A 25,272-nucleotide genomic window follows, 5' to 3' on the forward strand; every position below is an offset into this window, starting at 1 on the left:
CTATAGACAGCTTACAGTTAGCACATTCTTCCATCATAATAGGAGTTCAAGACACACTAAACTACATTTCTTGTTTTCAAAAATGTTTATTGAAGAGGTTGTTTGGGGTTTCTCTCCTCACCACCACTGGTTTGGACCTTTTGGCAGCAGTGAAAATTGAACTTTTTTTTTTAGTTCCATTTTTCTAAATGAAAACGTACCCACAAGGTGGCAGTGCAGCCTAGAAAATGGGGGCTGGTTTCAGCAAGGTTTATTTACTGTACTTTTGCCAAATGCTGCTGGTAATACTGATAGTCACGAGATAAAGGTATTTATTTCAATGTGTTAGAATTTTAGAGCCACCTTTAGTAGAAATGACTGTGCAAAGAGAGAAAATACTTTACCAAATAATTATCTTCAATGAAGAGTCACATGACAGCAACATTTTCTTCTGGTAGGGCACATGATCCCCTCTCAACTGATTGGAAAGCATTCTGTGTTGATATCGTCTATATTTCCTTGTTATGAGAATTTATCAGTCATGATTTAGGGCAAAGCCCCCTCAAAACAACTTGCATAAAAATAAAGCATCTCCTCCCCTACAAACCCTCTAGGCTAGCAGAGGAGGCCCTCTTGGTAGTTGTGAGGTTACAGTGAAGCAGAACCATGTATGCTGCCTTGAGCTTGTTTGAGGAAAGGCAGGATATAAATGATATAAATATAAATAAATGATATAAATATAAATGAATATAAATATATAAATGAATATAAATATATAAATTTATATAAATAAAGGATATAAATATAAATGAATGAAGGAATGAAATAAAATAGAAGTCAGTTATGATTAAGAATGGTTGGCTTCCATCTGTCTCGGGAGACAATGGAAGAGTGCACCTTCAGGGATGAAGACAAACTTCTGGAGAGTTACAGCACTTGTTGTGGCTGTAGAGACCGATACAGGAGAGACATGTTTTGTTGCAGCTGGGGCAGATGAAGGTGTAAAGTTCTGCTGATGTAGGGTCCTGCCATCTTCAGGTCTGTGGACATGACCAAGTCAGCACATATGTCACTGAGACAGGAGTATGAACACGCTGGAAATGTGGGCTTGGGAGAGCACATCTTTGTTTGAGACTCTGTCCTCCCATGTGATGCCCAAAATCTTTCTGACCCAGCACATGCAGAAGGCATTGAGGCACCATTCCTGGTGGTTGTTAGTTGCCCATGTCTTACTGCCATAAAGGAGCATGCTCAGCATGCAAGCCTGGTAGACCTTCATCTTGGTATTGGTTGCTAGTATCACATTCTTTTATCTAGGATTGCCATATTTCAAAAAGTGAAAATCTGGACAGAAAAATATGGGTTGCCATATGTCCATGTTTTCCCAGACATTTTGCTGACTTGTGGAAAATCCCCCTGGATGCCATTTTTGACGTCCAAATCCCAGATAGGTCTGGGAAACCCTGGATGTATGGCAGCCCTTTTGCAGAAGCAACCCATTGCTGTAACTGCCTTGCCAATATGCTTGTCCAGCTTATCGTTGATGGAGAGGTTGCTGGTTATGATGGAGCCCAGGTAGACAAAATCTTCTACCACCTCAAGTGTGTGGTCACTAATGCTGATGTGTGCAGTGCTGGTGGCATTCTGACCCAGGATGTTGATTTTCCTCAGGCTGATGGTAAGGCTGAACTACATGTAGGCTCTGTCCTCTGTTGGAGCCAGAGCTGGGTGTGTCCTGCATCTTACTCTGTTCTGAGGTGCAGTGGAGAACACTGTCCCATCACCAATTTTAAAGTAAGTTTCAACTGCCAGACCAGTTGACTTATGTATGTGCAGTGGGGGGAGGCTCTCTTCTTCTTTGCCCAGGGCAGGCAGCAAAATGTCTGGGTCCAGAGCTGTGCCTCTCTGAGCTTCCCAGGTATTATTTTCAGGAGATTAAATAGCAAGACGGAACACCTCAGACAGTTCTAATCTTGTATTTTTGATTCCCCATTTACAGTTGAGAACACCCTAAATCTTAAGATTTTAACATAGATAATATCTGCGCAAATTATTTACTCATAATGCCAGCATTCCTTTTCCATTCGCTTTTCCAGTCTGCTGAGAGTTAAGTTTATGTAAAATGGAGTTTATTCTCACTTTCATAAGAAAGAGCTGAAGAGTTCTTTCCATCCTGCTAGCCAAGACCAAGCAAAACAAAACCAGATGCTTTCGCTGGTCTGAAACATTCTGAACATGTGGACTTTAACCCTCATGTGACAGGCATTTGCATCCATAGGAAGAATATGAAATATCTGCAGTTTCTTTGGTTGATCTCAAGATATCATTTAATAATCTCCTCTTCCCCTCTTAAAATCTCCTAATTCGCATTCTGTGAGATCCAGCTGTAGTCATGTTTATAATGGATATTTATTTACATGGGACTTTTTGCACTGCAACGAGGATAGCAATATACGCTGAAAAATCCATCCCACTGAAAGCGATGCCTAGCATTGGTCTTTGAGTCTTTTTTTCAGGCACATACCTATTCATATATGCAGACAATCTCCTCCACCCTATGACACACACTGTGCTGGGTGGAACTCAGCTAACAAAGAGATCTTCCTCTCAATTCCCATATCAAGTAGGAATGGCTGGTTTGATCTGTAAGTGGCTTGGGTTTAGCAAAGCTTTCTAGGAGTGAAAGGAGCTGTTCTGCAAAGCAGTTTTCTTTCATCAACCGATGTCATAAATAGCATGGTTCAGGAAGCCTCAGTAAGATGAAATTGATGGTGGGAATCTGGAGACACACCTCACTTTATGCTGCTCTCATGATGAGCAGCTGCGTTCTGCTCACTGGGAACTCTGAAGATCCCCTGCACAAACTGTTCTTCCCTGCAAGGAAGTTAAGATGAGTAAGAGTGAATTGTTGACCTCTCCCAGCACTTTCAGAAAGGAGCCACAATTAAATCCCTCCTCAGCAAAACATCTTTCGTAGCTGTATTTTTAAAAATTAGACTGAATCTGACAATGCCTTCTGCCATTCTTCCAGAGACTGTAGGGTGATGGGGAGGCTGAGAAAGTGCTCCTCTGAGTCTGCCCAGAAAATCCTAGAGCTATAAGGCAGCTTCTGGAAGAAGCTCTTAGCATTCAGAAAGCAAAACAAGGCCTTTCTTGGCAAGCAGCTGCCAATATGTAGCTCAGCTCTTAAGCACAGTGGGCAGATTAGGGTTCCAAGCAGAAAGTGGCCTTTCCAACTCCGAATGGGAGAGCTGTTATCTAAGCAGGATACATGTTGGCCTTGATGTGTCCAAAGCACACTCTTTGCTTGCTTCCACTAGAGTTAGCGACATTCCCAGCTCCAAAGCCTCCTTGAAACCCATCACTATCCTCAGGCCCAATACATTTTGTCGCCTGAGGCAAACCACAAAATGGCACCAGGGATGAGTGAAGATCTACATCAGGAACAAGGGGATAAAGATCTACATTGGGATCTGCTATCTCTGTGGATCCTGCCATCTAAGGCCACCACCTCACCTTGCCTCATGACTATTGCCAAACAAGTTGCACTTAGCACCTGGTTGTCCGTAAACAGAATAAAAAGCAAATAGTGGCTTGGCCCAGATCCTCCAGGGTACACTCTCTAGCATAGATCACAGCCGCTTGGCCCATCCACCCATCATTTTGCTGCCATGCTTTGTCAAGCTAAGCAATACCTTGGCTTAGCATGTCATCCTGGACTTGTGGTTCAGCTGTCTCCAGACCAACCATGAACTGTAACCATAGTTTAGCCTATGTTTTATGGCTCATGGTTTGTCCAGGTACTGAACTCTCCTGTACCTGCTGCTTAAGTCCTTGTGGTCTGTCCCTGGATTTTATTGATTTTTGTTTAACAAACCAAGTTGAGTGAAAGTGCCTTGCTTAAGACCTTGCAGTGACTCTGTGGCAAGGTAAGATTTGAACCAGCCACCACCCACATCACAGTTCATTCTCTTGACTGCTGTGGCTGTCCCATAATTCCCTTAAGCTTTTAATTACAGCGCACAGAAACTTTCCGTTTACCTTCCTCCTCTACAAAGGACAGTCAGTTGAGACATTTGTATTTGCTCTATTACTCATAGGTTTCCAATGCATTAGAGGGAAGTACCCATTCTACATCACTAATATGTGCCAGAAACCTCACAATGGCAGCAAAGTTTATATTCCCACACCTGACTGCACAAAGAAAACTTGGCAAAGAACATTCATCGTGATGACAAATCAAAAGTGTGAGATCTTAGTTTGTTCCCACTGGCAAGCACAGGCCTGAAGCTGAAAATATATCTTATGGGTTTATTAATCATTCATAACTAGGAAACAGATTACATTAAACTAGGTGTGTGCAGTGAGAATGAGGATATAGAACTCAAATGTTCCAGGAAATCAGGTACCCTAGAAATGAGAAGTCCTGGAACACAGGTATGACATGGTTTTCCCGTCCTGTGACCCTGCAAGCATTTAGGAGGGCTGTGTATAATCTACATTTCTATAGGACCACAGGGGAGTCCAAAAGGGTATGGGAGAATGTGACACTAACAACCAATACCAAGATGAAGGTCTACCAGGCTTGCATGTTGAGCCTGCTGCTTTATGGAAATGAGATGTGGGCAACTTACAACCACCAGAAGTCTTGCACATGTGCTGTGTTGGGAAGATTTTAGGTAGCACATGGCAGGACAGAAGCTCTAACAAAGATGTGCTCCCCCAAGCCCATATTTCCAGCGTGTTCACACTCCTGTCTCAGTGACGTCTATGGCTTGGCCATATCCACAGAATGGAAGATGGCAGGATTCCCAAGGATGTGCTCTATGTGGAGCTGTCTTCAGGCACCAGGCCTGTTGGCAGACCAGCTCTGCATTGCAAAGATGTCTGCAAATGTGACATGAAAGCTGGCAGCATCACCCCCACTGTGTGGGAATCCCTTGCAGATCATCACAGAGCCTGGAGACAGAGAGATCAGGTTGTTCATCCATAGCAGTGAGCAGAGGAGGAAAGATTGCTGGGAGGAGCACAGAGAAAAGCAATTTCCCAGCTGCAACAAAACACATCACTCCCACACTGGTCTCTACAGGCACAGTAACCTTCCAACAGTTTGACTTCACACTCAAAGGCACACTCCTCTATTGTTTCCCGAGACAGACAGATCCCAATGGGGGGGCAGGGGGCAGAATTTTGCATCAGGCACAGAAAACTGCCTAAGAATTGCAGGTGATTTTCTTTGAAAGCAAGTTTCTAGCTCCTGTTGCTATGTAGATATGCTTGACAGTCTGTAGCAGGGGCGCAGTACTGCTTGTCAGCACCCAGGGCGGGTGCAAAGCACACTCATCCAGCCCTCACTGCGGATGCTGCCAGGCAGGCGCTCGCTCGGGGCACGGAAGGTGATCTTCACCCTCTGTGCTCTCCAGGCCTCGCTGCCGGCAGGGAACAACAGGATCTCAGGGGTGGGGGCACCAGGTTCGCACCCCGCAATTGTGCACCCGGGGCAGTGGTCCCCCTGGCCCTCCATGCTACATCACTGGTCTGTAGGCAATGCTGACTGAAATCTCAGAAGCTGTAAATTGATAATGTTGTTGGATCCAAAGGTTGTTTTCTTTCAACAGGAGTTTTTTCTATTGGAAGGATTCCTTCCATCTGTAGAAAGACTATATGTTAAAGGAAGGGAGCTTTTGGATTCAGCCCAGGAGAATTATGATTATAATTGAATGTGTGTTCCACCTTTCTCTAATGCACTCAAGGCCTCTTCTAGGAACAGCAGCTGCTCCCTTGAAGCTGAGGGGCAGGGCAGCTGTGCCTTTTACTGCTCCTCAACCCTCCCAATGACTAGCAAAGCCATAATCAACTTAGGCAGAATAAGAGACACGATGCACAGGAGTCATCTGTTCTTGGTGAAGAACCTGGATGGCCTTTGCACATAATTTAAACTTTTTTAGGGTACAGAGCTCTGATTTTTAGTCCTAACTGACTAATGATTATTTATTTTCTGATGGGAATGAATCTCTGGACATGCTCAGAGGTACTCTTGTTTTCCAAACATCCCAGGGCTAAACTCTCGCACTGAAAACACATTCTAAGACAATGCGCCCTAAGCAGCAGAAAGCAGCAGGAATCTCCTTCCTGCATGAGGGGGGCCAGTCGCAAGCTTCCAAGAAGGGAAGGGGTGCAGTTTGCTACCATTGGCAGACATGGCCATATGAGAAAGGGAAAGGCTGGCAGGGGATTCACAGCATTAATTGCTTTACGTCTTCCAAAATGCCAGAGATCCCAACCACACCTTAGACAATGAAGCTGAAGTATCTTTCTGCATCAACAGTGTAGACAAATCTTTCTAGAAATGGAATTCCAATAGTTTGAGTAATAAATATGAACATGGTAAACATACATAGTTGTGGTGATATCACCCCTTTAAGACTGGTTTATGGGAATAGGTTAGACTGAACCTCAGAAACAATTAGCTTACATGCAGCTGTCTCCCATTAAGGCTTCAGGGCTGGTGTCACAGGTAATGGGTGGAAGAGGTGAACGCCCATGGTCTAAGTCCCCCATAAAAGCTGGGTTGGTGGGAGCTCTCAGCATCTAGCCAAGCTGAGGTCAGCATCTATTTGGGCTTTTGACAGCATCTTGTTCCATTGCTCAGCTTACTGAGATTTAAGTGTAAGCCTTTATGTTAATCAGCTGGATAAGTTACTATTTGTTGTTTTCTTGCCTTCTGAGCTATTTTAATCTGTGTAATTATTTGGAGTTTTTCTCTCTTGTAGAGTTTTGTTTTAGTAAAGTCTGTGTATGATTTTATGGAATTTGGTCTGAACCCTTTACTTTTGACCATATTTTTGGGAGCAAAGATCATCCACCACAATACTCTAAGAGAGACTTTATTTTATCTAAGAGAGATTATTTACTCCATAAAGATGGTAGGGCAGAGTTTAAGCAAAGTTAAAACATTTGTTGCTTATGCATGACTTCAGGAATTATCTAGCTGTTGGAATGTTTTTCTAGGTGAAAATATCAATTTCTGCAACCAAATATGTTTTTAATTTCCTCTGTAAGGAAAGAGGAGAGTAAATCGGTATTGTTGCTTCCTAGGTGAGTTGGCATGGGTTACTGGGCTACCCTTAACAGCCATTGCTCAAAACAAAATACTGCTTTCTGTGTTTGTTGATGAAATATAGCAATTTGGCTTGGAAGAAGAGGATGTAACTCAAGTGGAACAGCTATGTTGGGATAAGGGATGCATTTGTGGATGTATGTGTGCATGTGTGAAATGAGAATTGTAAAAGCTTCATCCTAGCATTAATATTTTAAATTGTAAGGCCCCCACCCTTGTGTGTTCACTGTATGAATGGGCTCCACTCAGTGACTGTTGCAATGGGGCAACGCTGAGGGCTCCATTCCTGCCTTGGGAGCCTTTGCTTAGTAAAAGCCCAAGGCATAAGCAACTCCACATGCTTAAGCATCTTGCCAGCACCTGCACCAACGGATGGATGTTCCGGGGGCAGGGCCAGCATCACAGCTCCACTCAGCAGCCCATATGTGGAGCCCTCTTCCCTTGGACTAAATGCTAGAAGGATGCTTAAAGAAAACACAACAGACCAAAGCCCGACAATGTATATCACAGGTTCATTTTATTTGGAATGTTACTTAGGCCTGTTCAGGCACTTTCTTTACCTTTTACGTTGGCTAGGTATGTAAAAGCAAACATAGCTGTTCTTTGGCTTAGGATAAATATTAAAAAAGATGATAATGCCTCAGAAATTAAGAGCAACAAAGAGTATTTTTCCAGGCTACAGTTTTTCAAGGTATCAAGACTGAACAATAGTCTAACTTGGCTATTACTCTAAGCGCCTTCATTACGTACATATATATTTAACAGTTGGAGTTTAAAAGGAATGATATCCTCAAGGCAGAGGCTGGAGAGTATCCAAAAGATACGGAGCTCAGTTGTCACCACCACACAAAGCCACCAGAATACTTTCATAATCACCTTTTGTTTCATCCTACATGTGGAAGAACAAAGAAGAATCATGTTATGTGACCAAGAAAACAGTCTGCTACTGCTAGACATAATATAATGAAGTATAGTAATAAGACCTTTCCTGCTATGCTCACACAATACCTCCCCCCTCTGACCTCTTCATGTGATGTTTTAGATCCAGAACATCACAAGGAGGCTACGTGAGTAGAGGAAGAGCTCTGCTACAAGTGGCCCCTCTTCAACTCATGGAGGACAGCAGGGATGCTGATGGAGGGCTGACTTCAATAATGTGAACAAACAAATGGCTGAAGAGGGCTTGTTTCCATGGGGCTGATGGCAGCTTCACAAAGAGGAAAGTGTCCTGGCTCATCCCAGAGTTCATGGCACTGAACATACATCATTGCTAATGCTGCTCCACTGAAAGCAATGGAGTATTCTCCCAAGTTTGGGGGGGGGGGTGGAGATTCTGGAGCTACCGTATTTTTTTGCTCTATAAGACTCACTTTTTCCCTCCTAAAAAGTAAGGGGAAATGTGTGTGCGTCTTATGGAGTGAATGCAGGCTGCGCAGCTATCCCAGAAGCCAAAACAGCAAGAGGGATTGCTGCTTTCACTGCGCAGCAATCCCTCTTGCTGTTCTGGCTTCTGAGATTCAGAATATTTTTTTCTTGTTTTCCTCCTCCAAAAACTAGGTGCGTCTTGTGGTCTGGTGTGTCTTATAGAGCGGAAAATACGGTATGTTGAGAGACTGTACCCAAGCTGTGAAAATCCTATTGTAGCCCAGCCAGTAACAGCTAAGAAGGAAGGACTGCTAGGTTTCTTAAACAGGGCTACTCAGAATGCAGTGCATACCTACAAGATGCAGTTGTGTGACATTGAAGGGAGTCTTACAGCAAAACCCTGTGTGCATCTATTCAGAAGCAATTCCCGCTGAGTTCAATGGGACTTCTAGATAAATGTGCCTAGATTGCAGCCTTGATGCTACATAATTGTTTGGAAGCCCCGAAAGTAGTTTGTCAACAGGAATAGATAAATATATATACATAAACAAGTCAGGATCTACATTTGCAAGCCAACCTGTCAGAGCTCCAGACCTAACTCTTTAGCCACTCAATCAAGTTTAGTGCAATTTAAGTTTACTGCACTTTTTAAAAGTTACATACCAAGATGGCCTGGCAGAGGGATTTGCCATACATTGACTTGTAAAATCCTTTGATCTCATTCATGTCAATCTCAGAACGTGACACCATGATCCTGTTCAGAGTTCTGTGGCGTGTTCCAGAACCCTGTTAAAAATAAATGGAAGTAAATTCACTTTATACTGTAGTCTGTTGGCAGATGAGGCCAGCACCATCCTACGGCTAAACAAGTGGCTGGTCAGTGCCTGGATGGGTTACTGCCTGGGAGTCACATGTATGCCTCCCAGTGGTCCATGACAGGGTGAAAAGAGGAATATAAATGTAATTACTGTCAATAAATAAAACTTTAATAAAGGCATTTTGATTGTAGTTGGCTTAGCACTGCTCGCCAGACTTTCCTGGTTCTATCACCACAGCTCTTAAAAGGATAAAGGATATTTCATGGGCATTCACTGCAGGCAAACAAATGTTCCTGCATATTTATTTTTCAAAATGGTGTTATGAACACATTGTAACATCAGTTTTTAAAGTGAAGGTGCAAGAACATTTGCTTCTCTGCAGTGAATAATGTCCTTTGGCCATATTCTTTGAATAAACTACTGGCACCCCACCCGCATCCCCAAAAGCCCCATTTCAGAGCTCCCCACATGCTAGTGCTAAAATTGGGGTGGGAGGGATTCACCAAATGTTCTCTGGAAGTAGTAGAATTCCACAACAGGCCCAGGATCACCAATAATTTATCGTTCTCTTTGATAAATTTCAGCTCAACTAGGACTGGAGCCACAGCTGTTCCTGACATTGTCAACTTGATTCACATGTCAGAAGCTGGGAGGGGGACTATTTTGATCAATATTCTCAGGGTGCGGGGATACATCACAAATGTATTAAGGTGTATGTGTGTGTGTGTGTACACACACACACACACACACACACAAACATTACTTGCCTAAGTAATATATTATATTATATTATATTGGGCCGGTCCTATTGGGAATGCTCCACTGATTAAATTACCCCCTTCATCATAAAGAGGGCCAGACCTTGGGCTTCCTTGCCTAGGGACTCTGATTTTAGCCTACCCCTTTAGAACAAGAGTTCTGCCACTAAAGTATATTTTACCTTCATTGCCAAGTGAAGCTTTTCCGCAAAGAAAGCTGGCTTGCTTGTGGCACATTTCACTGGAAATCAAACAGAACTGTGATTATTTATGACAGCAAAATAACAGAAACAAGATATGAGGGAAAGAACAGACACAGATTGTGAAGACTTCAAACTCATTGGGCTTTAGTCACCATTGGGAGTTAATTAAACACAAATTGCAAGCCTTGGGTGCCTTGACAGAAAGGTGATATGTAAATGCAAATAAATAAATAATAATAATAATAGTCTCCGCACACCTACACCCACTGCATCCTCCATGAATTTTTTTAGGCAAGTAATGTGAATTTCACAAATTACTATATACAGTCAGGCTGAGCTCAGTTGGACTTACTTCTGAGTAGACAGGATCACACTATTGTTCACCTAATAATACTTTTTATATAAGCGGGGACAGAACTAAGAAACAGAGTTTTAACTGTGGAACAGGGTCACATACCAATTGCTGTCAGGCAGTTCTCAATGTCTCCCTTCAGCTCCAGGTCCAAAGCCTTGTTCATGTCATGCTTGCTGTACTTGGTGTATTTCTGGAAAACTGAAAACAAAGGTGTGAGGGGAAATGTAAGGCTGTGCTTGCCATGAGATATGCAATTTTCATGCATGTTCTGTGAATGCTGACAGCGCAATGTCCTATGTTACTCTTTCAAAACAGCTTTTGTTACTTTAGAAGCAGCCAACTGTAGTGTAGAAATGCAGACTTATTAACAAAGCTGTGGGGGCTCCTCTGTTTATCCTTAAGTGGTCACTATTTTGCACTTTGCCGTTATGCTTTGTCCTCGCAGAACACCAAAGTGGCTGAAGCAATTCTTGACTGAATACAGGATTAAATGGCTTTCTACCTACCTCTTCGGAGGTGTGGCATGCTTCTTGTAGTGAGGATCTTAATGAAAGCATCAATATCAGTCCCCTTTCTTCTTTCTCCAGCCTCATACAAGGCCTGTGGGAATAAATTAGATTATGTAGTGTGGGAGTCCAAAATATTGTGTATAATCCGATTCAGTCAAAAGCAAACAACTGCACAGCAGAATTCAACCTGCAGGTCAAATGATTTTCTGTCCATTCTGTAAATAGACAGTACTTTAGAATTCCTGCAGTTAAGTGAACCACAGAATCACATATACACTATGGCTGAGAGCTGGTGGAATGGAAGGAGTTGCTTATTTCCTTGCTGACCATTTCCCCACTCGTATAACTCTCTCTCTCTCTCTCTCTCTCTCTCTCTCTCTCTCTCACACACACACACACACACCCTTACCCTTGTTTGCACCTAATACTAAGCCATGCTGTGCCCAGATAGAAACTTATGGCATGTGGCCTAGAACAATCTTCTCCTGGGGCACAAAGGCTACACAGAAGGGAAGAGACCCAGGCCTGCCTCACATCAGATCACCGCAGGCCCATGCCTCAGTCAGGCCCAGCCCTGCCTTTCCTCCAAGACTTGGGGGAGGACTGTTTAATGGGGGGGTGTCATGTGGAACCTAGTTCTTTCCGTTACATTCTAGGGTTGCCATAATTCCAGAATTTCCTGGACATTGCCAGGATTCGGCTGTCAGAAACAGTGTCCAGGTGGAAATTGCTTTAATGTCCAGGAAAATCCAGACATAGCGCAACCCATGTTGGAAGTGTAGATTTTGGTGAACGCCCTTAAGAATAGCTCAAAAACATTTTTATTTTTTATTTTTGAGATCTTCCAAAACTAAAAAATTCAACAACTTTTGTGTCCAGATTTTCACCTTTTGAAATATGTCAACCCTACGTTAGAACCATCTCTTTGTGAGTCCTGAGATTTTATTAATGAAAAATTAATAAATTATTTGGGGCTTTGAGGGGAGTGGCTGGATAGATAACACTATGAAATAGATCTGGTGCTCTTATTAGTCCTTGGCAAGATTGAAAAGCTTGTGCTTCTGTGGGCATGGAGTGGAGGACATTCAGAATAGACACAAGCCTGCTCTTACCCGGGCATCATTATCGGCCAGCTCTTCATTCACATGAGGGTTTTCATCACGGTCACCCTGCAAAAGATCGAGTTCACCTGTTACCACTTTGCAGACTATAATCCTGGCTTACTACCAGCAAACAAACATTAACTTCTAGTTCTCAAAAAATCAAATTGTGCATACCTTTGCTAGGGCAACCAAAGCCTTCTGGAAGGCTCCAGATGTATCTGAGACAATGTCTTTGGTAAGATCCCTCTTATAAGCTGCAAAAAGTACAAAGCAATTAAAATAAACCTTTGAAATCCATTTTTTAACAACAAAATATTCATTGTGGTGAGATAACTCTCTCATTCCATAGTTAACTGACTGATGTTTTACACCCAATGACAGATTTCCATTGGAAATCCTATAGCACAATCCTATGCATGCTTGCTTAGACACATGTCTCACTTTGTCCAGTGGTGGAGCAGAGCCTAGGAGCCCCCACCCCTGGCACTGCTAAACTTACCATGGCAGTGAGGTCATTTTTGAATGAGCCAATTCAGAACTCCCACGAGCACAACACCTGCGTAGCCAGTAAGTCAGGAGGGCAGCCCCACAGCTCCCTCCACCACATGAGCTGCTGCTGCATAGAATCGCAGCCTCAGTGTGTTTTTATTTCTGTCTTGTTGCAAAGAGGACCTGCAAATGGCGTGTGAAGGGTCCCAGTGCTTCCTTCATTTGAGAGACTGGGGAGGGGGGGCAAGAAGAAGAGAGGGCCGGGGGGGGGGGAAATAGGTGTGATTTGCCTACATGATCCTTCTAACAAGGCATTTGAAAGGTAATATCACCAATTACAGAAGCAGATGCATACCCAGACATTATTTTCTTGCTGATGTGGCATAATTTTCACACACATTTTTATAGAGTTAGTGGAACGTTATCCATGTAGACAAACATTTGCAGCTTAGTAGCTGTTCAACGGCTTTGCCTCACAGTTTAAAACTGAAGGGTTGAGTGGGGAGAGGAGAGTTCAGCATATAGTCTAGTTCCCTAGAAGCCATGATCACAGTGGATGGAACACTGGATTGTTAGATTGCTGTCTGTGTTCCAAGAATGGCACAAGGCCAGATACATGCATTGCTCTTAATTCTATACCCTGAACAAAACACAAGAAGTTGATTTTTCTATCTTAAGATACATTGACAAAGAAAGCAGCTCCGAGCATTTTATTCTCCCCCTTGCCTAGCATTTTATATTAAACAGACAAACCCAAACACTAAGTTACCTTCATTATATGCTCTGGTGTCTTCCTTGATTTCTCTGTTGTTCCTTGATGCCATAATCTCGATTAAAATGTCTTCATCAGTTCCAAGACCCTGTATGGAAGTAAGTCAATAATATGTATTCCTCTAAAATGACTTTAATCTAAAAAGTGCATAAAGGACCCAGAACAATAAAGGAACAGGTGGTATATCCAGTCAAAATCACAGCCATGTCATGCATTCACAAAATAAGACTTTATCTTCAACCTTGGGTGCCCATATGTTGCTGGGCTACATCTCTCGTGATCCCCAGCCAATGGTCAGGGATGATGGAAATTTGAGTTAAATTTGTGGGGCTGGCCCAAAATAGAACATTCTCTGTGGTAGACCCTAAGCTATTTAATCCACCACCCCAGACATCAGTCTGGCTCCTTCATTCTGTAGTTTCCATACCCTGAACTTTGGCACTGGAGATACATACACATGGACATGTATATGTACATGTATACAGTTGTACCTTTCTCAAACAGAATGCATTCCAGGAGTCCATTCGACTCCCGGAACCATTCAAAAACGAAGGCACGGCTTCCGATTGGCTGCAGGAGTGTCCTGCAGCCAATTGGAAGCCGCACCGGATGTTCAGCTTCCAAAAATCGTTCAAAAACCGGAACAGTCACTTCTGGTTTTTGATGTTTGGGAGCCGAAACATACGAGTTCCAATGTGTTCAGCAACCAAGCTATGACATATATATATATATATAAATAAAAATAAAGCAGTGCTTTTTTTTTCTTGAAAAAAATGTTTAGGGGTACTCTCATTTTCCTACTCATATTGAAATACTGCTCCTCAATGAGGCCAAACTTAGATTCACAGAGTGTTTAGGGATATGCGTACCCCTGCGCACTGGCGGAGGAACGGGAGTGCGGAGGGAGCGGACCACCCCCAGTACCACTATTCCACTAGGGTGCCATCGCGACAGCCCCCCGGACATGCACTGTGCACCCTCCCACACCCCAGGCATCACACCCTCACAAGCGGTGCATCATGCCCCCAGAATGCGCGTCACGCCCTCACGGGCGGTGTACCACGCCCTGGGATGGGCAGTGTGACATGCCCCCAGGATGCGCACCACGCCCCCTCCTGCTCTCTGCCCCCAGTAGCGGAGCATTCAGCTTTGCCACTGCTCCTGCGTCCCCCAGAAAAAGCACTGTATGTAAGGTTAAGGTAAAAGGTATATATTTAGGACCCACCCTGTTCTCTTGACTGTAATTTGTTCTAACTGATTTTACTATTGTATTTATAAACTATTGTAAATCACCCTGGAATCTCATGGTGAAGGGTTGGGCAACAACCACAGAGACCAGAAAGAAGAAATGGTCAGCCACAATCTACCTATGCAGTTTACACAACAATATTTCTGCCTGTAACTGACCTGTACATGAGTGGAGCCAATGAACTTCTTGGCCCTGCTCCACTCTCACACTTGAGGTTATACACATTTATTAGATTTGTTTTTGACTCAATAATGCTGAAAACCAGCTCTTGCTTGGGTACAAGACCCAGCTTATCCCAGTCAGCAGAGAGACCTACCTTCATGGCGTACCTGAGCTCATCAGCATCAAACTGGGCTGGAGTCTTCAGCAAACCCAGGACAACATCTTCTAGTTGGCTTTTAAGTGCTTTTTTCAAAGCATCTTCCAGGGGCTGTAACCGAAAGCAACATCAGTGTAAACTACCCATTTAAAGAGTTATCTAATCTACTTCCCCCCTTTGAGAACAATTCCCTCTCTGCCAAGAAGAATATTGTTCAAGCGTCAAACACTCCATATACTTGTGTCTATTAAACTTGTAATGCCATCTTAAACAGGCTCATTGCCATGTACAGAAACCTCACACATTCAGGAAAAGCCTTTTGTTCCCACTTGAAATTGGCCATAGCTTCCTCTCTATACCCCATTCTCACGGGTGCTGATGGAATCTGCCTTCAGTTGTTCCTGATTCATTTATCATTCATTTATGGTTAGAAAGTGGCACGACATTATCCCTTTCAGATTTTTTTATTAAAAAAACACAAATTAAAGAAGCCAAGGAAAGGCCCTCCATTCAAATCAGAACCATGGTGCTGGGGGGGGGGCAATATCCCTCCCCCATGCCAAATCGGGGACACATTGACATCCACCTCTTCAAACCTATATTCTAACAACCAAAAACCATGAGGATTTTAAAATGTCGCTTCCTTTTTCTGAAATGATGCATCATGATCTTCAAAATGCAAACATGTATATACAAGATAGTTCTTCAGGGTGATCCTTTATTAGCAGCTGTACCTTTCCCTTTAACTGCTGGTAGGCAGCTTTGATCTGCTGGCGCTGGGCATTGTTTCGCTTGGTCAAAGTATCAATGATGGTTGCTTCATCAACTCCTGAAATGCAAAGAAGTATTTGTAAGCTGTTGTATCACTGTGTGCAGATCATTCTTCCTAATTATAATACTGAGAGACAAATAAAGTTTCAGCCATAACTGGCCCATGTCACTTTTTTCATGAACATTTTCAGCGGTGCTGAAAAGATGGGTTTTCACTACTCATTCTTAAGCCATTCACTTATGTTTTGTCCTTACTTGCCCTGCATTTTATAATCATGCTGCTATATCTGATGTCCTACGCAGAGCTGTGAAATCAGCCCCTTCACAACACTTCATCAGGTGGCTTCAAGCAAAAGAGGAAGAAACAGCAGCCAGGAGAAAATAATGACAGATTTTTAAAAGAATGTTTACAGACTATTTAAAGGGGAGAATTCTTCATTAAGGTTAGTAAAAAATGATATTTGAGTGTAGGGAAGGCATGTGTGGAAGGGGGTTCCACTGAAAATTATTGGAATAGGGAGGAGGCAGAATGAATAAATATTTGGATTTTTATAACTTTGTATTTGTAAAACCAAATAAAAATAATTTTTAAAAAAGTTTTTCACAGAAACCTCTCCTGAGAAATGTTGGCTTGATCAGCTGTTACTTTCTTCACCCTAATAACAATCAGCAGAGAAAGGAGAAGACTGGAAAAAATAGGAAGTCAAACCCAGTGATTTATTCAGCAATTTTGGTGTGAGATGAAACAATATTTAAACTTAATGCACACTTTTGCCAAAATTGGGTAGGCCATTTTGCTGAATATTCTCCAGGTGAAGACTGAAATTCTCCAACAACTCAGATTGGGATTAGGAAAATTTGGGGGTTTTTAACTGTAAGAAAGAAGTCAACTGAGCCCTAATTTTCCACCCAACTAAGATTTCTAATTTTGACCAAACTTTGGAACTGGAGACTATCCAGCCAGAGGCTGAAGTTTGTAGGAAAAACCTCACACATACCAGTCAGATAAAGGAGTATCGTTGAATCCCATGAACCATGATGGACATACCAGAACAATTTAGAAGACTGGGGTAACAAATTGGATGAAAAATCAGTTTCCATTGACAAACTTGGAAAAAGGACTGGTGAGCTAATCTGGTCTTCAAAATAGTAGTCCTCACTATATTAGGGACATGTCAATGGAGGACAGTTTCAAACTGCTTCCACGTGCATGATGAACAGGCCCATCTTACCTTTAGCTGTCATGGCCTTCTCCAGGGCGGCAGCATCAGCAGATGGATCGAAGCTAGGATAAGCATGAACTGCAGAGCCACTTTTAGTGTTTTTCTAAATGAAACAAAAGGACTGAATGAGAAACTTACATTTGCTTTAATTTTCTATCCTCTGAGGTTCAGGATGAATTGCATTTAGAACCAGGTAACTGAAGTATAAATTACCAAAATATGCAAAATAATATATATATATAGCATGCTACAGTTATTCCACTGACATATTGCCCCTACATTTTCAATGACAATTAAGGCTCGGATCTAAGGGACAATTATGAGTACCAAGGATAGCATTAATTCCATATTAACTAGAGTTGCCACATGTCTGGACATATACTGAATACTGCTGTCTCTAGCAGTGTCTGGGCGGAAATCGGTGAAATGTCCGGGAAAATCCAGGTGTATGGCAGCCCATGTTGCTGATTTTCCATTAAAAAGAAGCTCAAAAATGGCCTGGGGAAAGTGACCTGAAACTTAGACCCTGCTCTACAATGGAAGGCCCCCTGTATAATGTAGAAGCATGATCATGTACAAAGAACCTACATGCATAGAACAAGCTTTTCCCTTCAGATGTCTTCTCTCTTCCAGTGCATAGAAGGTGGCAAAGACAGGCAAATAGGGACATGACAAAGGGGGTGTGGCCAACAAGTGATGGACAGCGCATGAAAGGGGCTCTTGCTTAAGCAGCAATGTCAAGACACTTTGACATGCCACACCCATGTTCTGAAATCTATTTGTGTTGACACCCTAATACGAATTCATTCTCTGACTATGAAAGAAAATCCTCCCACAGGCCAAAAGGTATCACCCACACAAAGAGGGATGGATTTGCAAACTTAGGGAAACTCCAAGGTTTGCAAAAGTATAAAATATATTTAAGGAAAAACACCCCAATGAAGACTGAGCATTGTTTAGTGGGTATAGACCAATGGCTGCCTGATGCTGGCAGTGGGAGTGGGGATAATGCATTCTGGAAAATGGTACAGATGGCTGGCTGGCAGGAATCCTGAACAGCAGCATATTCCACATTGGAACATTTTGTTGCAGACCCTGTGTGATTAACTCTGTCTTCTACTTTTCTTTTTTTATGCACATATTGTTTGAAAAATCTTACCACGTATTGTGGTTCATCATTTTCAATAAACCAGGCCTGTTTCAGAAACTCTTGCACAAAAGCCATGTTGTTTCAAGGTTCTGCAGGGAGAAAGCAAGGATTATAATGAAATGTTACAGCAGTCTCTTTTCATGTTTTCTAAGGTCAATAATCATCTATATTGTCAGGGCTTTCTGAAAGCCATGAAAAGATTAATGTTTCCCAACAGCCCTCTGAAGCAAATGAGACTACGACATTCTCATTCTATACTGGGAGGAGGGTGACTAGGTCAAAAAGATCACATATGCTTCTCACATGCTGATTTTAGCATTGGCACAAAGGGATAGGTGGAGGGGTCAAATTCTGTTTCTCTCAATTTCTCATTTTTCCAATCTTAAATTCAGTTCTCAGTTTAGAAAATTCATCAGCATTTGGGTGAGAATTTCTCCTAATGTTACATTTTTTGGCATGATATTTTGCCCAATATACACATTTTTGCAGAACAATTTTTTGTAGTATGGTGCATGTTATGTATTTTATTTTTACTAATATATACATTTATATGCACAGTTTACTCCAGTACATGCAATTTTGTACACATCACGCAGCTAAGAACTACATTGCAAAATTCAGAGTGATGCGGATTTGGAAGGGTGGCTGTGTTTTAGTTCACTGAATTTTGTATGATTGCCTTTAAATACAAACTGAACTGAATTTCTCCCCCATCCCTTCTTGGCAGTGCTACTTCCATAGAGGAAGTGCCCAGCCCAAACATAGCATATGAGTCACACACCACTTCTAAGATGAAGTGAGAGAGGCAGAAGGAAACCAGGGGTTCACTAAAAGAGACCCATGGGCCACCAGAAGGCCATCCCCAAGTTGGACCTTCATTAGGGACACAAACAAGGCATATTCAGAGAAGGCCCATTGAAATCAATGGGCAAAAGTTAGTTATAACCACCGTTAGTCCATTGGTTTAATTAGGTATAGTCATCTCTGTGGTGGTTTTCACACGACAGTTTATTCCATTTCCCCAGTCCCCTAAGTGTTAATCTCCATGTTATGTTCCACAAGACCACAGGAGTCAACTCCTTGGGGCCGAGGAGGCCTCCCCCCCACAAAGTTAATGGGCATTGCCCTGTACCAAACAAAGAAGAGGGACTAACTAAATTGATGGACTATGCCAAAATGGCAAAATGGGTGGGTGTAATAAGAAACCAAGAGGAAAACAAAATATTAAAAAGTGGGGAACATCTGAAAAATTCTGGCACACAAGTAAGTTCATTAGTAGGGTTAACTTAAATCAAGTAGTTAAAATTATCATTAAGAGAAAAGGAAGAATAACTTAAAAATGGAGTAAAGTGGAAAATGCAGTGTTAAAATTTTAAATTAGAAAAGAAACCACAAAAGTGGGAGAGGGAAGTCATATATATAATTGTACTGGATGTATGTGTTTGCAAGGTGTGTACTTGTAAACTTTTGAAAACTGAAAATAAAAACATATGTTAAAAGTTAATGAGCATTGCCATTCAAATGGTGTGCATGTGTCACATCTTGCTAGGCACCCCCAGTATTTTATTCAAGTTGCCACCCCTGCAGAACACATACAGTAAAGGCCACTTCTGGAAATCTAGTGGAATATGGTGGAAGCTCAGCACTCATTTCCATGTTAATCCATTTGCAAGCCCATTAACCCAGAAAACTGTGAGAATAAAGTGGGGCTAGACAATGTACCACCAGTATATAGGTCTTTCCTGCTATTTTCATGAGTGAATCAGAGAGGAATCACTGGTGAAATTTAGCTCAACCTGCTGGTATATCAGTCAAAAAGTACTACTCCATAGTACTGCCATGTGAAAGGAGTGTTAGAAAATGGAACTGAAGTGCTAGCAATCAGGAAAACTAATGCAGTGCTCTGCATGTCTGGCTGCCCCCTGTGCCACCAGCCAGGCCGGAAGTTGCTCTGGATGCTTTGCAGTTTATACAAGACAGCTGCCCTCAATGCAGGGCTGGCAAACACACAAATCCAGCTATTTAGATGTATAAAACCAAGAGTTCCAAAGCCATGTTTTGGGGATCATTGCAAAAAACCAGAGTTCACATGCAATACTTGCATAACAAGAGGAATAATCCTGTGTCTACAAAAATGTAACCTGATACAAAGGCTTAAGTATATTTCAAAGAGCTTCTTTTGCAACATTCCAACGTGTTTACTAAGAAATAAATCATATGATGTTTAATGCCACTTTATCAAAAGTAGGCATACACCAGATCAAGTATATCAAAGTACTCTCACAAGGACACAGCTATTTTGGGCATTTCATGTCCCATAGGCAATCTCCCCTCATGTCCAGAATGCATCAAAATCTTGAAAAACTTGTCCCTTGACTCAAAAGAACTACCAAGCAGAAAGAAACAGCCCCACCCTCTTTTGAAAGCAGTTGTGGAAAGTATGGATAGACTAGGGGTGAGATTCTGCAGCTCTTACTCATACATACACCCTCAGGAGGAGCCGTCTGCAATTTTTAAAAAGGAAGGAGACTAATTACTGGCTCCCCTGCCTTCTTTCTTGAAGGAGAGCTCACATTTTAATTTCATACCTAGGTAATGTTTGCAAGAAGTGACAACTTGGCTGTTATTAAAACAGTTAAGCAACGTCATAACCACAGGGTGCATGTTTTTCAAAAAAGTTTCCATACAAGGAAGTCACATTTCCCCCCTCTTAACTCACTCTTTAGTGGTTAAAAATAATTCAGTTTTCCATGGTCACACACATCCACACAAAAGCCAGTCCTAAAAGAGCTACCGTAGTTTTAGACAAACTAAAAAATAAACCTGCATTGGCAGCTTTAGAAGTATTGCTGCTTTTTCACAATCCCCCCCCCCCCCGAAAAAAATACAGCAAGCAAACAACTTTTTTAAACAGACTACAGCCTTGTTCCTAAGCACATTTGGTTGAAAATAAGTACGTAATACCTGGAAGTAAATTTGCACAGGATGTCAGCCCATAAGTTACACATTTCTACAACTAACAAGCAGTAAAGAGCAAGGAATGAAGAAGCCATACCTTTTGATTTCCAAACTCAGAAAGACTCTTTTTTGCTCTGGAAAACTACAGACTGGAAGAATCAGGCTGCCGACTTGTGGTTTTTATAAAGCTACCAGGAAGCCACACCTAGCAACCAATGCTTACTTCTACAACTCAAATGATTGGTTGCTTGGTGGGGGAAGGCTAAGAATCTAGGCAAAACTCACACCCAAACATTTCGGAAACAAACTGTCCACTGCAGTGAAGAAACAGATCAGTGAGCTAATGCTGAAACTGCTAGAACCAGATGAATAACTGAGATGGCTGAATCCTGAGACATTGAAGTCAATGGTGTTAACAACTAAGCTGCAAATTAGACACTCTTAACTGTTGAAAAATTAACAGATTACTCAAACTGGTAACCCGTTTAGGATTGCCATGTCAAAGTCAGTTTCTTTTTTGTACTGTTAAAAGCAGTTTATTTGTAGACTGCCATTATTGTCATGGTTCATATACCCAAATGAGCGCAGAAATATGCCATATGCATGCACACTCTGCCATAGGCTGGTTCACACCATCCTGTTCCAGGATGGACCTGCACTGTACATAAGTGGCTGCTACATGCATGGCTGGCTCAAGGCATCCACCCATTATGATTTTCACACATGAAGAAGGATATTGATGATTGGTAAGCCACCATTCAGCCCTTCCTCTGGAAAAGATCCAGCCAGTGTGGGTTGTGAGCACAGGCATAGAGTCAAATGCAAACAAGTGAGATGCTAGACACCTGAATGAATAGACTGGACAGATTAATGGGTAGGGGAGAAACATTTTTACTAGAATGACTTTTCTTTAAATAATCCCCTCTCTAGATCATCAACAAGAATGATCCATATGTTTGATGTTACTGAGGAAATCAGCTGATGGACAGGAGGGCAGGGAACAAGGTGGCACAGCAGGAATTTAATCCTTATTTATCAGCTGAGCAGGATTAAAGCCCTGTGCTAAAGCACCCTTTGAAGCAGTTTGCTCACTTGCTTAAACTGGTCAACAATGGCCACTCATTGGTGGGCAAGGTTCGCGACCTAGCGCCAGCCCTGCCATTCTCTTGAAGGCACACCACTCCACTGGCTGTTGCTCCGCTCCCTTGGTCACAGCGATGCTTGCTGGGGTTCCTGCCAAACCCAAAATTCAAATTTGACCTATCCGCGGTGGTTTCAGGGGCAGGGTAAGAGGAGTGGACTGTGTTGGAGCAGGCTTCACTCTGGTCCGCTCCTAAAGTGGGAAAGAGGGCCAGAGCTGATGCCAGAAGAGCAGTCGGCCCCCAGAGCCCACCCAGCCCTCCTTCTAATTTTATCCTTCTTTACAGGCTAACCTTTCTCCTTTCCAGGTCCATGGGCGTTACTACAGTCGGACGATGGTTGCTTTTTTTCTCAGAGCCAGGAAGGAATATCCCCTGCTCTGCAGGTTTTACCTTTCCTGTAGCAATTGTCACAGCTTTGGCAATTTAAGGCCTTGGGTGGAATCCTTTAGTCTAACAGTCAAAGAAGAGGTGATGTGGTGACTCACCCCTTTTGTGGCGGTGATATCAGGGTTCCCCATTAGAGGGGTTCTGAGGGGAGTCTCTGACCACAAGCACACAGCAGTGGGCTATAGAACTCCCCTCAGCAATGTGGAAGGGGGCCAGCTGTGTAAATGCATGTTTTGCAATGTCCCCATATTCCCAATTGACCCTGCCTTGCCTCAGACCCCCAGTAAGGGGCTGAGAGGGATACACGCTCAATGCCTAAGCCAGGCATGGCCAAACCTGGCCCTCCAGCTGTTTTGGGCCAATTCCCACCATCCCTGACCACTTGTCCTATTAGCTAGGGATGATGGGAGTCAAAACAGCTGGAGGGCCAAGTTTGGCCATGCCTGGCCTAAGCCAAGGTTTCCTACATCTGAAATGTAATAAAGTTGTGGTCATTTTAATCCCAAATATGTTGTCATGTCTACTCCTTGATCCTGAGGTATGGCTCGGGGGGGGGGGGGGAGGCTATGCCTGGTCACACAATTACATCATTGGCAATGGAATAGCTTTTGCTGTGTATATTACCTGAATTATTTGAAGTCTTTCTTCAGCTTTCTGTACTGGATATATAAAAGTACTTTCAGGTGTTTACACATTTCAGGCTGTGGTGAATCCATGTACAGTGGTACCTCAGGTAACATATGCTTCAGGTTACATACGCTTCAGGTTACAGACTCCACTAACCCAGAAATAGTGCTTCAGGTTAAGAACTTTGCTTCAGGATGAGAACAGAAATCATGTTAAGTTCAGAGTTGCAACATTTGTAGCCAAAACATCCATTTGGCCTTGTAGCTTTCCCAAGAGAACAAAAACTCTGTCCAACCCAGCTTGAATTTTCCCTCCTCCAGCCATTCTTGTAGTGTCCCAAATCCCCCTCTAGAGGGATTTTGGTAACTTAGTATTCTTTCCAGCTCAAATCCAAAAATCAAGTTAGTTTGTATCAGTTCTTCCTTGTTTTCAACAAAATATAACCAAATTGCAACAAATATATCCAGCAGAGACAGCAGAAACAAAGTTCTCTTTTTCCTTCTTGACAGCTAATTTTGACAGCTGTCAAACTTTTCTATATCTCCTCAACAGGCTCTCTCACGGATCACTCCCGGGTCCGGGGGGGGTGGCACTTCAGCTCTCAAAATTAGCTCTTATCCTCCAATAAAATTATTTATGCTTATACTGCCAAATCGTGAAATTAATGTCTTTTACCCAATGAAGAAAAAGAAATTCTCTCGACCTTAGTTAATTAGTCCTTGCTTTAAATTATTTATAAGACAGGGAGGTGGACTTCCTGTTTGCACCTTCCCCGATCGTGCCAAATTCAACAAAAAAAGAAAAAATTCCTTTACAAGTCCAGTTTCCGTACTACTCACGGATTGTTACTTTTAGAATCCAATTGTTCGCAAGAAGAAGTCAGCGCTCTCCGACCATGGCATGCGGCTTCACTCCGCAGGAGGAGCAGTCGACTCTCAGCACCGCGCCGCTCACCCCGTCCCCCATTCCGAAGCCTTTAAAAAGGCTCCTTCGCAGGTCGGGGGGTGCAAATGGTGCCCGCCGAGTCACCAGGTTCACAGGCTTCAGCGCCTGTGATTTCTGAGGGTCCCCGCGTCGCCGCAGCGGCAAGACCCAGCTCCTGCGAAGCCGATTCCCTCCGGAGCTCAGAGGGAATCCGCCATTAGCCGATCGCGCTAACCCGGAAGTAAATAATATCATTGAATTTGATAAGGATTTGACTCAGGAAGCCCATGTAGCTGGACAAAAAGAGAAACTTGAGAGTGTGGAGAAGGAGACATATGTTGTTTCTGAGGAAAAGGAAGGAGGAGCTGTAACTTTGCAGATGACAAAGGAGAGCCAGAGGCCTGACATGATGGTTACAAAGGAAAATAAGTACTGGATGATGAAAATCTGGTTTGAATTGGAGATTGAAGAATGGAGAGATCTCCTTATGTGGAGATCTGAAGACCTATGGATTACAAATTTGATTAAGGTGGAAGTTGGAGCTTTCGGGACAATTGGACTTAAAAAGAGTAAGAAACAAGATTCGGGCTCCACTTTTAAGTATGGAGGTCTGGCTGGAAGAAACATGGACCTTATGGGGACAGAGCTTCTCCGAGATCTGGTGTTTAATACTAAAGACTATCAAAAAAACCGGCAGAGAGGAATTGAGAGAGAATTAAGAGCCTCGGACGTGAGGTCTCCAGGCTGATAGTAGATTAAGACTGATGGACATCTGTTGGGGATCGAAACCGGGAAAGGGGGTGTGGGGTTTGGGAATACAAAGGGTGTACAATTATAATCTGTTTTTTATTTTGTTCTGTTATTAGTATGAAAATTGGGGAATTCGTGGAAGGGAATTTGGGTTGACTTTAGAAAAAGGTTTTAAGAATGAGCACTGATGTACAAATATTGATGTTTATAAGTTAAAATTGGTTTTTTCTTTTTTTAAAATGAACTAAATATAAAAAGGTTAAAAATTGGGGATAAGAACTTGTTGAACTAACAATTTGAA

At 42.6% G+C, this 25,272-nt stretch overlaps 1 protein-coding gene across 2 annotated transcripts; it reads right to left on the minus strand.

The window, feature by feature from the left end:
• Window positions 1-7,597: 7,597 nt before the first annotated feature.
• Window positions 7,598-21,381, minus strand: ANXA1 (annexin A1). Of its 2 annotated transcripts, none has more exons than XR_014539741.1 (13): window positions 21,239-21,381; window positions 18,193-18,272; window positions 17,043-17,136; window positions 15,774-15,868; window positions 15,037-15,150; window positions 13,469-13,559; window positions 12,385-12,464; window positions 12,220-12,276; window positions 11,105-11,198; window positions 10,701-10,796; window positions 10,223-10,281; window positions 8,699-9,250; window positions 7,598-8,438 (listed from the first exon to the last, which is right to left on the minus strand). XR_014539741.1 is itself a non-coding variant. In XM_083576405.1 (13 exons), exons 2-13 carry the CDS (start codon window positions 18,256-18,258, stop codon window positions 7,929-7,931), a joined length of 1,029 nt encoding a protein of 342 aa, XP_083432531.1. In that variant the 5' UTR covers window positions 18,259-18,272; window positions 21,239-21,381; the 3' UTR covers window positions 7,598-7,928. The 2 variants fall into 2 exon arrangements, 1 of the variants encoding a protein (XP_083432531.1); XM_083576405.1 differs by having other exon boundaries at window positions 7,598-7,988; window positions 9,128-9,250.
• Between the last annotated feature and the right edge of the window lie 3,891 nt (window positions 21,382-25,272).

The sequence above is a fragment of the Podarcis filfolensis genome (genome assembly GCF_964270895.1).
Source record: "Podarcis filfolensis genome assembly, chromosome: 11".
In the NCBI taxonomy this organism is placed as follows: Eukaryota; Metazoa; Chordata; class Lepidosauria; order Squamata; family Lacertidae; genus Podarcis; species Podarcis filfolensis.

Excerpts from the sequence above, each read along its gene's own strand:
- ANXA1 (XM_083576405.1), bottom strand. The coding sequence starts at position 18,258 with ATGGCTTTTGTGCAAGAGTTTCTGAAACAGGCCTGGTTTATTGAAAAT. Across the intron at positions 15,869-17,042 it reads GAAGGCCATGACAGCTAAAG|GAGTTGATGAAGCAACCATC; the intron begins GTAAGATGGGCC and ends TTTGCATTTCAG. Across the intron at positions 10,797-11,104 it reads CATGCCACACCTCCGAAGAG|TTTTCCAGAAATACACCAAG; the intron begins GTAGGTAGAAAG and ends CTTTGTTTTCAG.